Source organism: Scylla paramamosain, unplaced genomic scaffold, assembly GCF_035594125.1.
Source record: "Scylla paramamosain isolate STU-SP2022 unplaced genomic scaffold, ASM3559412v1 Contig72, whole genome shotgun sequence".
Classification (NCBI taxonomy): Eukaryota; Metazoa; Arthropoda; class Malacostraca; order Decapoda; family Portunidae; genus Scylla; species Scylla paramamosain.
The window spans coordinates 355,001-370,000 of record NW_026973737.1 but is presented as its reverse complement, the minus strand read 5'-3'; the positions used below and the strand labels follow the sequence as shown (position 1 = coordinate 370,000).

General features: G+C 39.7%; 2 protein-coding genes and 1 long non-coding RNA gene across 26 annotated transcripts in view; 1 reads left to right on the top strand and 2 right to left on the bottom strand.

Moving 5' to 3' along the window:
- LOC135098666 (uncharacterized) overlaps positions 1–13,374 on the top strand; it is a 13,390-nt gene extending 16 nt beyond the window's left edge. Inside the window, exons 1-7 of one of the 24 annotated variants that reach the window (XR_010267261.1) lie at positions 1–28; positions 364–434; positions 10,282–10,394; positions 10,554–10,654; positions 10,792–10,943; positions 11,515–11,645; positions 12,106–13,374. The exon at positions 1–28 is cut by the window's left edge and continues 16 nt beyond it. This is a non-coding gene — a long non-coding RNA (uncharacterized LOC135098666). The other 23 variants (XR_010267255.1, XR_010267258.1, XR_010267252.1 and 20 more) reach the window with 23 other exon arrangements.
- LOC135098664 (uncharacterized) lies at positions 1,337–6,488 on the bottom strand. Its single transcript, XM_064001054.1, has 2 exons — positions 3,773–6,488; positions 1,337–2,831 (listed from the first exon to the last, which is right to left on the bottom strand). The coding sequence occupies exons 1-2, from the start codon at positions 3,977–3,979 to the stop codon at positions 2,265–2,267; spliced, it is 774 nt and encodes a 257-aa protein (XP_063857124.1). The 5' UTR covers positions 3,980–6,488; the 3' UTR covers positions 1,337–2,264.
- LOC135098665 (chromatin-remodeling complex ATPase chain Iswi-like) overlaps positions 10,780–15,000 on the bottom strand; it is a 6,060-nt gene continuing 1,839 nt past the window's right edge. The window contains exon 3 of the mRNA XM_064001055.1: positions 10,780–10,920. Within this exon, the coding sequence (XP_063857125.1) occupies positions 10,872–10,920 (49 nt within the window). The 3' untranslated portion in view covers positions 10,780–10,871. The remainder of the gene's footprint in view (positions 10,921–15,000) is intronic.

Genomic DNA, 15,000 nt, shown 5'->3' with positions numbered 1-15,000 from the left:
TGACGGTTGAGGGCAGGCGAGCTGAAAGGTGAGTGTGGTGGTGTGTGTGTGTATTTGTGGCTGAATTGACTTGGTGGCGTGACTTTGGAAGGGGTGGATGATACGGCTGGCAGTAGTTGATTTGGAGAGCGACTGTGATTTAGGTAAGAGTGAACGAATACCAATGAGTAATTTGTATAGATAACTGAATAATAAGGGTGTACTACTGAATAATAGTGAATCAGTGACCGACTGCGTAATGTACTTGTGCAGTGATGATGTGTGGTGTTAGATTAAGGAATATTTTCTTTGTATTGGTGTTGATAATGGAATATAGGATGATTATAGCCTGTGGTGTAATCAGATTTACGGTGTACTCTCCAGGGGCATGGCGTGGTGGTGGTGATGATGGTGGTGGCGGCGGTGGTGGTGACATGCTTCCTCGCGTGCCTTAAGTAGGTAAGGATCGTTATGTAAAGGTGTTGGTGGTGGTGATTTATTTAACGACTGTGGTAATTTGTACACGTGTCATAGCCTGTTAGTGGTGATATAAGCGTGTTACGGTGGTGATGTGTTATAGTTCACGGTACTGCAGTTGTGATGACGCGTGTGGCAGTGGTGAGTTATGTTTACGTACTCTAGGGTTGTGGTGGTGGTGAGTGAATATATTGCGTATGGCGGATGTGATTAGGTGCGCGGCCGCTGTAATGCCTATTCAGGGGATAACATGTTCACCATTGCATTGTCCATTCCTACCAATTCTTTTACTCCTCCTCCTCCCTCATCCTCCTTCATCCTGCTGCTGCTCCTCCCTTCTCCTCCTCTAGCTGCTGCTCCTCATAGGTCACAAGGCCTCCTGTCACGTCTTTCCTATGTATTCCTCCTGCTAGTCCTCCAGCGGCTGCTCCTGTTCTTAATGTTTTCTTTTACCACTTTTGAAGAAATAATATTGGAAAAGTGTGCAAGTTTTGAAGAAATTAGTTACATTTGCCAGCGGTCAGACCTGGTGTGCACTTGTGGTCCCTTGTTACAACAGGAAGGATGCAGGTGAGGTTGTTGGTGGTGGGTCATTAGGGAGCTGTAAAGGATCAGTTTATGGATAAGGATGAGTGGGAGTAGTTAGGCACTTAATACAGGGACAGTCATGTGTAGGCCTAACACGGAGTTGTGTGCAGGCCTAACGTCTTCCTGCACCATCCCTCGTCTTCTCGGGTTCATGGAAATTGAAAGAACTTTAATTCATTTTTTATTTTATTGTACTGATCAATGACATCTAGGCCTACTGAATTTTTTTTCTCATTTCACCAAGGTTAGATTAATAGGTGTTGTTAGGTTAATATAAATTTAAACTCGGTAATTTCTAATAGTATTTTATTTATGTATTGACTTAATTCATTATTTAATTTTTTACTAGTGGTATTAATGACACTTAGGCATACTGAATTTTTTTTAATTAATGAGAGGGGAAACATGAATTCATTATGGAATATTTACCTTAATTAATTGTGTGGGTGTTTTTAGTTGTGGCATTTATCTAAATCTATCAGTCTGTCTATCTTAGTCCATCTGTTAATCTATCAGTCTGTCTGTCTATCTGTTTGGCTGTATCTATCAGTCTTTATCTGCCTGTCAGTTTTCTCCTCCTCCTCTTCCTGTGACACTGGGCAATGAGAAAAGGCAAAATAAATAAATGTGTCCTTGTATAACCCCAAATGTAAGGGAAGTTTAATTTCCATCCGTCGGTATTTTCAGTGAAAAATCCGTAAATTCATGAAAATTTGTTAAGTGCACTGAAAAATCACCAAAGGTCTTGGCAATACCACCACGAAGTTTCATGGCAGTACTGCGGTTCCAAGCATGTTTTTTAACTATTAAATGGCCGGGAGGCGTGGTTTGTTTATATCGTGCCCTTTAATACTTTTGCTATTACTACTCATGTTTTCCCTCTGTTTTATAGATTTTTTCGTTTTTACGTTTTTTTTTTTTTGTAGAAGTCACTTCATATAAAAGAGGTAGTTGGCAACACTGGAGTTGGGGGGAGGCTGGCCTCTAGGCGATCGATACCCCCCCAGTGCTGGCTGACGCCGTGGAAGGAGAGAAGCTACGTGCTCCTTAACCTGGTGTTGCCCCCGTGATTGCCTTTATTCGGGCTTTTACTTCTTGGTGTACACTTTCTTCAACTTGGAGGCATTGCAGACAATGCCTAGGCCAAAGAAGAACGTGGCTTTACGTCGCAAATGTGCAAAAATTGCGACAAAAGCATCTGTTGCCGCCAAGCGAAAGCGTCAGGCGGCTCCCAGAGTGTCAGGCGGCTTCTGGGAGCGGGGACGCATCCTGTTCCTAAGTTTATTCTTTATCAAGTTCATTTGGGAAAAAACCCGTTCAACAGAGGCATTGCTAATGGGCAGCGAAAGCATGGACAGAGCAAACTGCCCTACCTCCTTAAAATCCCGCTCCCCTGAGGCGTCCTGGTGGCTGTGAACAGTTAACCAAAACTTTTCGGAGTCGTTTATCACATCTTTTGGCCAGCTGACAGTTGCAAGTCTTTGCCACTGCCCGTCGAGCTTACCAATATCCCCCGAATATTTTGGTAAGAAAGACAGCTCCTGCAGTCTTGGTTTCCTCACTCCGAGAACGGTTTCTGGGGTCAGGGCATCCAAGCTCTGGAGATGGTTAATATTTGATGGAAGCCTTTGCTGCAGCTCCTGAAGAAGCTTCATCAGGAAGTCACGCCCGTGCTTCTTAACGGTGTGAACAATTCCGCTGTCCAACCTGCTCTGACCCAGTTCGATGTAGAACTTCACACCGAAGTCCACAGCTTCCAGCGGCAGATGGTTCCGTTCGTCGTTCACCTATAAATATAATAATAATAATAATAATAATAATAATAATAGATGTGAAGAACCGAAATGAGAAGAGGGAAGGAAGAGAGAAGAGCTAGGATAAGATTAGAATAGGAAGAAGGGAGGATAAGGAGGGGAGACGTGAATGTTTACTCCTACACCGACCGTTATCAGGGCCCATTAACAACATGTCAGAGCAGCTCCTCGTCTAATAGGAATAGGTTGAAGGTCAGCCTCGAAGAAAAACAATAGCCTGAGTACATAGAGTTGTGCCAATGCTGTGAGACAACAATATAACAATACTACTACTACCGCTACTACTACTACTACTACCACTACCACTACTACCACTACTACTACTACTACTACTACTAATAATAATAATAATAATAATGTTTAATGATTTGAAAAAGTGGCAATAATGGCACTATAGTCTGTTCATTTTATGAAATCCGTTCAAGGTGGGGCACATTCTGGAATTCCCATGAGTGCGACCGCCAATTATCAGATTAACAGTACAGACCCACCACCCACCTGTTAATCTCTCTCTCTCTCTCTCTCTCTCTCTCTCTCTCTCTCTCTCTCTCTCTCTCTCTCTTAATCTCTCTCTTAATCTCTCTCTTAATCTCTCTCTTAATCTCTCTCTCTCTCTCTCTCTCTCTCTCTCTCTCTCTCTCTCTCTCTCTCATTATTATTATTATTATTATTATTATTATTATTATTATTATTACCATTATTATTATTGTTACTATTATTATTATTATTATTATTATTATTATTATTAATCAGGTAGTGTGCAAAAAAAGTCGATATTAATCATAAACAAATACTACTACTACTACTACTATACTACTACTACTACTATACTACTACTACTACTACTACTACCATTATTCGTAATATTATTACAGAAAACTAAATCGTGTTAAATAAACACATTTGCTACTTACATCATAATCTGCCACAGCTCTCCACGTGCAGAAAGTTCGCGGCATCATGAGTCGCTGGAGAATGGACTTGTAGAGGGACATCAAATCTTCCAGGAGTCTGTTGGCATTGCACCGGTCTGACTCAAACAATTTGTTAACCCGGTTGACCTGGGACACCACAGGCTGCAGAAAAGCCAAGTACAACTTGTTGGCAGGATCTGAATACATCTGGTACAACAAATCGGCAGTGTAGTTCTTCTCCTCCTCATCTTTGGATATCTGGAAGAAGTTACATATTATTATTATTATTATTATTATTATTTTATAACTACTTTATGAAGTATGTTATCTTAGACAATGTAATACCTACTTAAGGTTAAGGTTTACAGTCACTCCGGCCCCTAGTTACACCGGCCCTCAGTCACTGCGGCCCCCAACCCTAGTCACTCCGGCCTACCACCCTAGTCACTCCGGCCCACTAATTATACTAAGTTATCTAGAAAGAATATATAGTAACAGGCTCTCTCTTTTATTAAATAATTACGCAGTATAGTCATACACATACACAATAACTATGTAATACTATGTAACCTTGAAAGAATATATAATAACAAAAATAACCAAACAATGCTCACCACACCCTGACCACAACATGGGAGCGCTGACTGGCTTTATCAGGCAGTCTACTGATACTAAAATATTTCTGTATACAAAAGTATGTGTCTAAAAGTAAAAAACAATTCAGGCAGTCTACTGATACTAAAATATTTATGTATACAAAAGTATGCGTCTGAGTAAAAAAAAAACAAGATTATATTACAAACTAAACACTGGGTCCGCTTAGCCTGGAACATGCTTTTAATAATTGGTCAGTGGTGAGGTCATGTTGTTCATACTTGTTCCATAGTGAAAATATTCGTCCCTGTAGAGATCGGTATTTTCGTCTCTGACAACGAGCAAGTTTTCCGTCCTTGACCAGACGCACTTGGACCTGTACATTTTTGGCTTCTTTGAAAAGTAAGGGAACCAGCACATAAAAAGGAATATGGGATGAGCCTGCACTACCATTCAAACGTCTATGATAACCTTCTACATCATTATTCGTGCGAATGCTCTGGCCAAACACTGTCCATTCACTTGGTGACCAAAACCCACTTATCCATGTTTCTCTCATGTACGTTGTTAAATCTTTAATTGGGCCAGCAGGAAGGCGTGATTCAAGGTGATCAAATGTTGATGTAATATGTTCATGTGGGAGAAAGGGAAGAGCCATTAACTGTTTTAGGTAATCTTGAGTGGGACGATGATTCAAGTATGGAACCGCCAATCCTAACGCCTGAATCTTCCTCCAGACTGCCTGATTCCAATGAAATGCACAGCCTTGCAACTTTGCAACTGGAAATAATTTCCTGACTACTGACCACAAAGCCATTTCGAAGTCCATCACGATCTTTTCCACTTTACACTCCTGAATTATTGCTAAAATAGAATTCAATACCTTTCTGTAGTCTCTCTTTCTTTTCCCTGACATAAGGATGAAAGCTAAGGGGACTTGTTTTACATTACCTTCGCTTCCCTTAACGAAGGCATGGACTCCAAATAGCTGTTGAAACGGGGCTCGTACTACACGAAATGTGGCATCTAAATACCATGTCCTTGCCTTCTTCAACAAGGCAAGTTGGTCTGCAGTGGCAAATACTAAGTGTCTTGCATCATCTAGAATAATATCTTTCTGGAGGAATTCATTCGGAATGTGATCAACTACCAATTCAAAATCCAATGAATTAGGTTCAACAGGTCTATCTTTCTGTCTTATACGGTTAACATTACGAGATAAATAGACTGGATTTACAAAAGCATTATCACTTCCTTCTGTCTGCCTCATGGCACGGTCAAGAAAAGTCGTTTTGTGTTCGAAACAAGAAAAGTCGTTTTGTGTTTCGAAAACCTCGGTACCTCAACTCCGAGGAAGGAGACACCGTTAACGACTATTATCTATTACGCAAACTCATATAGCTAGTATGTTTTGTAGTAGCAGTATGGTAGTAGTAGTAGTAGTAAGTTTCTACCTCCACTATCATAATCGTTATTATCATTATTAATATTATTATGGAGGAAATGAGAGAGAGAGAGAGAGAGAGAGAGAGAGAGAGAGAGAGAGAGAGAGAGAGAGAGAGAGAATGTCAGGTTGTTGTGACTTGACCCACCTTTTACCAGACCTTTCTTTTTCTTATTGGCCCATATTCATATTGTGCGTAGGAGTTGAAGAGTATTTATACTTCGTAAATAATCCGAAAAGTGATAATTAAGGCAACACCCTTCTGTCCACCAAGGGTTCAGTTAAATTATACACAAATGCTACTTTTCAAAAAAAGAATTGCTGCAAAATGAAGTGGATGAGAGAGAGAGAGAGAGAGAGAGACTATAGGACATACGTGATAAGAGTAGGTGTTTTATTTATTGTTTATTGCATATATATGGCTTCATTCCGCCAGAGAATGGCGCTCTAGCCTCCATAGACATTACAAATGTACAATAAAAGTTGTTAAAAAGTAAACTACAACTAGGTAAATACACACACACACACACACACACTCAAACAACCCAACAATATAATTATATTGCTAACTTTACACACGTGCGTGCCGCCAGGGAGGCCGGAGTGACCTGGGTCGAACGCGGGGGAGGCCGGAGTGACCGGGGCCGGAAAAACTAGGGGCCGGAGTGACCGGGGCCGGAAAAACTAGGGGCCGGAGTGACTTGCTACCGTTGTGACCACCTCAGCTGTGCCCCTTTCCAATTCCACCAAACCCAAGAACGAAGTGATAATTCTCTTCTTTGAGTAGCTGGGATAGCGAACAACAACACACAGTTTCTTTTTTGTGGTGATGTCTGTGCTTTCATCAATTATCAATGAGTAATCATTATCACCGATATCACTGCATAGTTCCTTCAGCATAGAGGGTCCCAGTACTTTGTTTATAAGTGCTGTGCACTTCGTGCTATGTAGTGAGATTTCCTTATTTGAAATTTTTCCCACAACTTCAGCCAGGTGATCAATAGTGTTAATGCTTGAATGGCAAGCAATGTGAGCTGCTAATATCAGTTCACAAATTTTCATGCTGTTATTGGCATTTGTTTTTCTAATGCCGGATTGAAATAATGTTCTCATGTTTGAAAATGGGGCTGCATTTTTTCTGTGCTTTTCAGTTGAGCTATGACTGACAAGGTCACTGTGATGGGCTCTAATTGTTGTTTTGCAGAACTTGCACGCTGCAACAGAGTCATCACCAGGCACACCAGAAATCCATTCTCTGAGACCATCTTCTTTTTCCCATTCTTTCTTGTATTTCTTGCCGTACTTAGCCCACTTGCCCATTTTCACTGCACGACAGAGAGTAAACTGTTTCTGATAGCCAAGGTGCTGGTTGTGACTGTGTGGTGGTTGAAGAGAGACTGCTGGCTTCATCATCATACTGTCCAGGTCACGGGGATAGGTCATGCGACGGTGTTAACGAGGTCGTGCCCTCATGATAAATACTGATAATCCCCCTGGGGAGAGGGGAAAGAGGTCACACCCAGGCAGATGGCCAGGCACGTCAGGTATCGTCACCTGACAACACACCTGGCGTGGCGCTGTGCCTGAGCTTGTGAAAAAACGATATAAAATAATTTTTCCAATATAAAAAGCCCAAAATACCGCGTACTACAATAAAAACAGCCCAAGAAACCGCCAACCCGCGAATACCATTTTCTTCCCGCCAATTCCAATGAAAAATAGCCCAATTGGGCGGGAAAACCGCGGACCTGGCAACCCTGGGACGCACCGCCACCTGTGTGTTTATGTTCACGTGAACCAAGGAGTGCACAGAAAAGAAAATCTCTTGATTTAACAAAAAGAACAACCACAAGCTAGTGAGATGAAAACACGATCCATATTTTCTTAAGAGACAGTGAAAGAAATTGTGGAAAGCATGCTTGTGACTGAACAAAAAGAACAACCACAAGCTAGTGAGATGAAAACACGATCCATATTTTCTGAAGAGACAGTGAAAGAAATTGTGGAAAGCATGCTATGTCCATGTTCTCAGAACAATGCTACTGCTACCTTTACACACCACCAAATAGACACGTATTTAAGTGGAGTGTTCATGTGGTCACGTAATTGCAGATACTATAAAAGGTGTGCAAGTGAAAGAACATTGTTATCCCATGACAACATTATTAGTGTACTGCATGATGCTCGGTGTTGGATACGCTGGTGTTGACAAACTGATTTCATTTTTAAGCTTGCATCATTTTACTAGACCTACATACATTCGTTATGCTAGGTTTATCACAGATACTGCCACAGACTTAGTGAAAAGTGTCCTGGAAAAGAGTAGACATGCTGTGTGTGATCATTATGCAAGCAAACAGGATATTGAACAAGTTGATGGCATGCCTCAAGTAAGCACAACTTTTGATGGCTCTTGGCATAAACGTGGTCACAAATCAAACTTCGGAGTAGGTGCAGTGATTGATGTTGACACAAGACTTATTTTAGATCATGAAGTTTGCTCAAAAGTATGTTTCAAGTGTAACGCTAAAAAGCAAATGGAGAGGCGAAATTACTGCTACCGAGTATGTGGTTTGGTTGGATGAACATGACTGTGACGCGAATTATGAAGGCTCCTCAGGGGGAATGGAGGCAGCAGCAGCTGTGGCATTGTGGCGTAGATCTCGTCAGTATAATATGTTCTATAAAACATTCGTGTCTGATGGTGACAGCTCTGCATTCCGTTCTGTGTGCGGGATGAATCAAGGTGCAGGACCTTACGGTGAGCAGTGCCCTGTCGTGAAGGCCGAGTGCATTAACCATGTTGCAAAAAGACTTGCCACAGGCCTTCGTGCTTTGAAAAAGACAAAGTGATGCAGAAAAGCCAGCAACATGGGGAGGAAGACAAGCTGACTGACGTAGTTATAGATCACCTGCAGTGTTATTTTCAAGTGAGTCTGAGCAGAAAGGTGGGCACAACTGCTAGTGAAATGCGTGAGAGAATGCGTGAGGAAATCATGTCAAGTTTCTTCCACTGCACGTCAACAGACGACAATCCTCAACATGACAGGTGTGCCAAAGGTGAAAGATCATGGTGCTTCTACAACAGAAGCATTGCTTTAGGACAACAGCCTCATTCCCACACCACAATGAAAGTTTATTTCCGTCTGGAAGAAGATCAGAAGAGAAAAATAAAAGCCATCTATGACAGACTCACTACAGATGAGATGATGAATCGATGTCTTCAGGGCATAACTCAAAACCGAAATGAGCACCTACACTCAAGAATATGGAGGATATGCCCAAAACATTGTAATGCATCAAAAATGTTGGTGGACTTCACAGCAGCAACTGCGGTATGCAATTACAATGTCGGCTACACTGAAAGCAACTTGGCTGGCCTGCTTGGCATTGAATCTACATTGTCTATGGAAAAATATCTGCAGAACATGGACAAGACGATGGAGTCCCCATTCAGATGAAAGATGAGGAACAAGAACCTGCGAAGAGACTTGGAGTATGCAGCTGGAGGCTTCTGACTGTCACTGTCTTGTCAACAAATCCTTTTTTCTCAAAAGTAAGTTATTGTGCTTTAAGTTGCTACTGTTCCGTCAGTTTTTATGAGTATGCAGCTGGAGGCTTCTGACTGTCACTGTCTTGTCAACAAATCCTTTTTTCTCAAAAGTAAGTTATTGTGCTTTAAGTTGCTACTGTTCCGTCAGTTTTTACGGTATTTACATAATTTTTTTTCACTGTCATTAAATTTTCTATAAGATAGAAGGATTTTTTTTTAATAAGTGTGATATGGAATTTTTATACAGGCGTAAATGCCGAGTTTATAGACACAGCGACACTTGTTGATGGTTTTTTATTATTTGCGTCATTAAAAATCATATAATTGGAAAAGTAAAGCTTCTGTTTTGTTTAGCAATGATTACTTTCTTCAAAAATATCTTAACTTGTCTTCATTAGCTTCAAAGCCTTAGTCGGTCAAAGTTCGCTTAGAATTTTAGTATTTTTTCTACATTTTTAATTTTTTCTTTCTTTTCCATGTACCATCTTCAAACTTTCTACACACGTAAGTAGGTATCTTAGCATTGTCAATAAATTTTCATGAAGATTGATTGAGAAGTTTATGATTAACCCAAAAAATCAAACTTTCTACACACGTAAGTAGGTATCTTAGCATTGTCAATAAATTTTCATGAAGATTGATTGAGAAGTTTATGATTAACCCAAAAAATCATCCATTGTCCCTTAAATAAAATATCAATGTATGATGGATCATTTTATTTATTCATTTTTGTCTTAAGATGTGATAGGTACATTATTACATTTCCTGAGGCAGCCTGACTAATAATGGTGACTGTGCTAGTGATTGAACTGGTGTCCTGTTAATTTGTCTTCTGTCTTTGAGTGAATCCCAAAAGCACCCTTTCACACCCTGACACAACCTAAGGTAACCTAAGGTAACCTAACTCAATTATTTCAGGGGCTGGAGAAGGTGGTGGCCAAGCTTCAGAAATGCAGGAAGGATTAGTGGTGATGGCCAGAAATGCAGGAAGGATTAGTGGTGATGGCTGCAGGCTGCCATGACCCCCCCAGGTGATTACCACATACTGCTGGGGCCCTTACTGCTCACCAGAACACTCAAATGCCCAAAAGAGTAATTCAAAATGTTGCCAGTACTATCAGCTTGTCTGAGATGTTTGTTTGCTTATTGCTTCTTAATTCATTAAATCTGGCTACCTGGCAGCTTTGCAGGGCTAAAAGCTGACCAAGACTTGACTGGCTTAGTGATGTCTGCCTGACTTGAAAGTCTGAGTGATGTCTGCCTGACTTGAAAGTCTGACAACATAAGTCATGTAGGTCTTTATCTGAGTATATGGGTTTGTCATTCATTGAGATTAATTATACAGATGAAATATTGCTGCATGTGGTTTAGAACAGCTTAGTGAAGACCTGGTTCTTTAACTAAACAGATGCTTTTGTCACTCTCCAGAGGTTCTGATGCAGTGTGTGGTGATGGACTGTGGCAGGGGAGAGTGGCCCACCTGCAGTGACAATTAGCAAGCGCGTCTCTCAAAGCTGTTGTTTTCCATAAGAGAGACTGGCTTGCCCCTCCGTCAACCTGAAATGGATGGGAGGCTACTGGTGAGTGGTGAGATGGCTTGATGGGTCTTGGTGTTCAGTGTTATGCATAGAAGGCTTCAGACTGAAAAGGGCAGTGTGACAAATTGAGCAGGTAAAATTTTCTGAAATTGTATGCTTTAACTGATTACCTTCAAAATGTTCTAGGTGGGTTTTTAAGGGTGTTTTTTGTAGGACTAGTACATTAACAGGATAAACACTGAAAGTTGAGTAAATTGTCTGTCCAGTAAATTGTCATAGTGAGTTGGTTAAATTCCTTCTCCATCAATTTGACAGCCCTGCAAAGACTGAGTAAATTGTCTGTCCAGTAAATTCTGTCATAGTGAGTTGGTTAAATTCCTTCTCCATCAATTTGATAGCCCTGCAAAGACTGACAGCATACTTATAGCATAACCTTATAGGATTGCCAGCCTGGTATATAGAGACAATAGATTTTTGTGTAACGTTTCATTGCTCCTATGGTATTTGATATGTGCATGTATCAAATGTAATGATATATTTAGTGGTGCCTTGAAATCACTTAAACAACTACCATACCTTGCAGTTTGTTCACCTTGACTACCATACCTTGCAGTTTGTTCACCTTGACAAGTTGTGCAGCCTTACTCATCTCTAATGGTCACCAAGAGGCACATCAAGGATTTCACTTACTGGGCTGAAGGGAGTCTGGCAAGGCTGTGAGCTGACCAAGACTGACTGACTGGGGTGTGTGTGAGATACAGGTCTTCAAGTGTTGGAGACATGAGTGACTTGGTGTGTATGTGAATAAATGATAGATCAAGTGGTGTAGGGGATGAGACAAGGTGATGACCTAAAGTTGATAATTGTGTTCATGGAAGGTTTTATTGCAGTATTTGCCAGAGAGAGAGAGAGAGAGAGAGAGAGAGAGAGAGAGAGAGAGAGAGCACATTTGATTACTATTAGTGTTGGTGACTGACTTGCTTCCCCTGGAGCAAGTCACTGGAGTTTTGGATCCCAGAAAGAAATGTATGGATGGGTGATAGGCTCCCTGGTACCATTCCCTTAGACATGAATATAGAGGTGCAGATAGGGAAAAGAAATGAGTATAGAGAAATGTTCATATAGAAGAAATGAGTAGAGAAAATAAGTATTATATATTAGTATTTATATTGGCTTTTCTGATAGTGTGAATATTTCCTTGCAGAATGATGAACTGGAGAAATGAAGCTGAATCAAATGAGAATAATGGGTGCTTGGAGTGGCCGAGAAAGTACTGTTGCGTGTCACGTGGAGAACCGAGTGCTGTTATAACTCCATGATGCTAAAGATGAGTAGTCGTAAGTCATCACTGGCAAGATGATGACTGCTGTCCACAATGCTGTCCACAAGGAAATCACTGGCAAAGATGTGAGGAGACTGTGGAGGACTGGGTGGGGAAACTTTCTGAAAATATTATTATATTCAGTGAGGCAGTTATCCACTCCTGTGATGGTATGGGTGGCTGCCTCATTACTCTGTGCTGTGCCCACTTGGCTGTGTTCGCTGTCTGAGCTGTGGTTAAGAGTTCGAGGACTCCTCAAATTATTGATTTGATTTGTTTTTTTTTTTTTTTTTTTTATAAAATTTTTTTTCCTGGATATCTGTTGTCTTGTTCTCCAGAGACTCTTCTAGGTATCCAGTAACCTGTTTGTTATTTTTAACAAAGTGAATTTTTGGTATTTTAAGTGTTTATTATTGAATATGATGCTTTTGAATATGGGTTCAGTAATTTCCTGCTTTTGAATATGGGTTCAGTAATTTCCTGATTTCCTTTTTCTATTAAAATGTATTAGGCAGGTTTTTATTTAAATGTTTTTATAGTTTTTCCATATAACCTTTTTATGCTACTCATATTCCCCCCACACTATATATATACCTGGTTGGTCCCACCCCCTGCTCTCCCTGCATTCCCCCCACACTCTACTCCTCATCCATAGGTTCATAGGTCTTTTTCTCTACTATATATATATACCAGGTTGCTCCCACCCCCTGCTCTCCATATACCAGGTTGCTCCCACCCCCTGCTCTCCACTTATATATAAAATTTATTTATATTATATACTGCTCTCTTACTTGACAAGTCTATATAACCTAACCTCACTTTTTCCGCTGTCTATACTGCTCTCGATAACCTGCTATACTGCTCTCGATAACCTAACCTCACTTCTTGGTCCGCTAGATAATACTGTATTATAGCTCTCGATAACCTAACCTCACTTGGTCCGCTAGATAATTATTTTTGCTCTCCACTTATATATAAAATTTATATTATATACTGGTCCGCTAGATAATTATTTTTAGCTTCTATTATAAAAGACTTGTCTAACTCTCCACTGTCAATAAAATTAGCTCTCCACTGTCTATTATAAAAAGACACTGACTATTATAATAAAATTAGCTCCACTGACTATTATAATAAAATTAGCTCTCCACAGACTGTCTATTATAATAAAATTAGCTCTCCACTGACTATTATAATAAAATTAGCTCTCCACTGTCTATTATAAAAAGACAGGGAGAGCTGTCTAATAAAATATTAGCTAGCTCTCCACACTGACTATTATAATAAAATTAGCTCTCAACTAAAAGACAGGGAGAGCTGTCTAATAAAAATTAGCTAGCTCTCCACTATTATAATAAAATTAGCTCTCCACTGTCTTTATAATAATGACGGAGAGCTGTCTAATAAAAATTAGCTAGCTCTCCACTGTCTAATAAAAATTAGCTCTCCACTGAGAGCTGTCTAATAAAAATTAGCTAGCTCTCCACTGTCTAATAAAAATTAGCTCCTGTCTATTATAAAGACAAGATAACCTAAAATTAGCTCTATTATAAAAGACAGCTCTCCACTGTCTTTTATAATAGACAAGATAACCTAAAACTAGCTCTCAACCTAAAATTAGCTCTCCACTGACTATTATAATAAACCTAAAATTAGCTCTCCACTGACTCACTTTTTGGAAAGATTGTCTTCCACTAGTCTAACTTTTTCTATAGTTATAATAATGAAGAAAAAGAATAGATGAAAAAGAGGTCATTCTCTCTCTCTCTCTCCTTTTTCATTTATTCTTTTTCTTCATTATTATAACTATAACTTTTTTTTCTCTCTCCTATTTTAAATACTGTATATATATACAAATACTGTATATATATAACCATATAATTTTCTAATTTATTAAATACTGTATATATATAATACAAATACTGTATATATATAACCATATAATTTTCTAATTTATTAATCTATTTGCTTATTATTTATACATTGATTTAATGATATATGCCTATACATCTTAGCAAAATATTAATATTTATTATACCACACAGTAATGCTTTAAAATAGTTATACATCTTAGCAAAATATTAATATTTATTATACCACACACAGTAATGCTTTAAAATAGTTATACACCACAAAGATACACACAGTAATGCTTTAAAATAGTTATACACCACAAAGATAACTTTATACACCACAAAAATAGTTATACACCACAAAGATACACACAGTAATGCTTTAATAATAGTTATACACCACAAAGATAACTTTACCAAAGGCCACAATCAACAAGTCTTAATTGTTCAAATAAAAGACAGAGAGAGAGAGAGAGAGAGACCCCCAGCCCTCCTCACTCCCTAGGAAAGAGAGAGAGAGAGAGAGAGAGACCCCCATCCCTCCTCACTCCCTAGGAAGATCCCCAGGCCCTTCCAGACCCTCCCAGGACCTTACTTTGAGGGAGACGTGGTTTTTCAAGGGTGTTTTTAAGGTTCCAGTGGCAGATTAACAACATTTCTGCATTACTGACAAGAGAAACATCCGTGAGAACCCTGCTACCTGTATTTAAAATGCTGTAGTTGAAGTTACTGTGGTTTTCAAGGGTGTTTTTAAGGTTCCAGTGACAGATTAACAACATTTCTGCATTACTGACTGGATAAACACCCTTGAGAACCCTGCTACCTGTATTTAAAAGGCTGTAGTTGAAGTTACTGTGGTTTTCAAAGATGTTTTTAAGGTTCCAGTGACAGATTAACAACATTTCTGCATTACTGACAGGAGAAA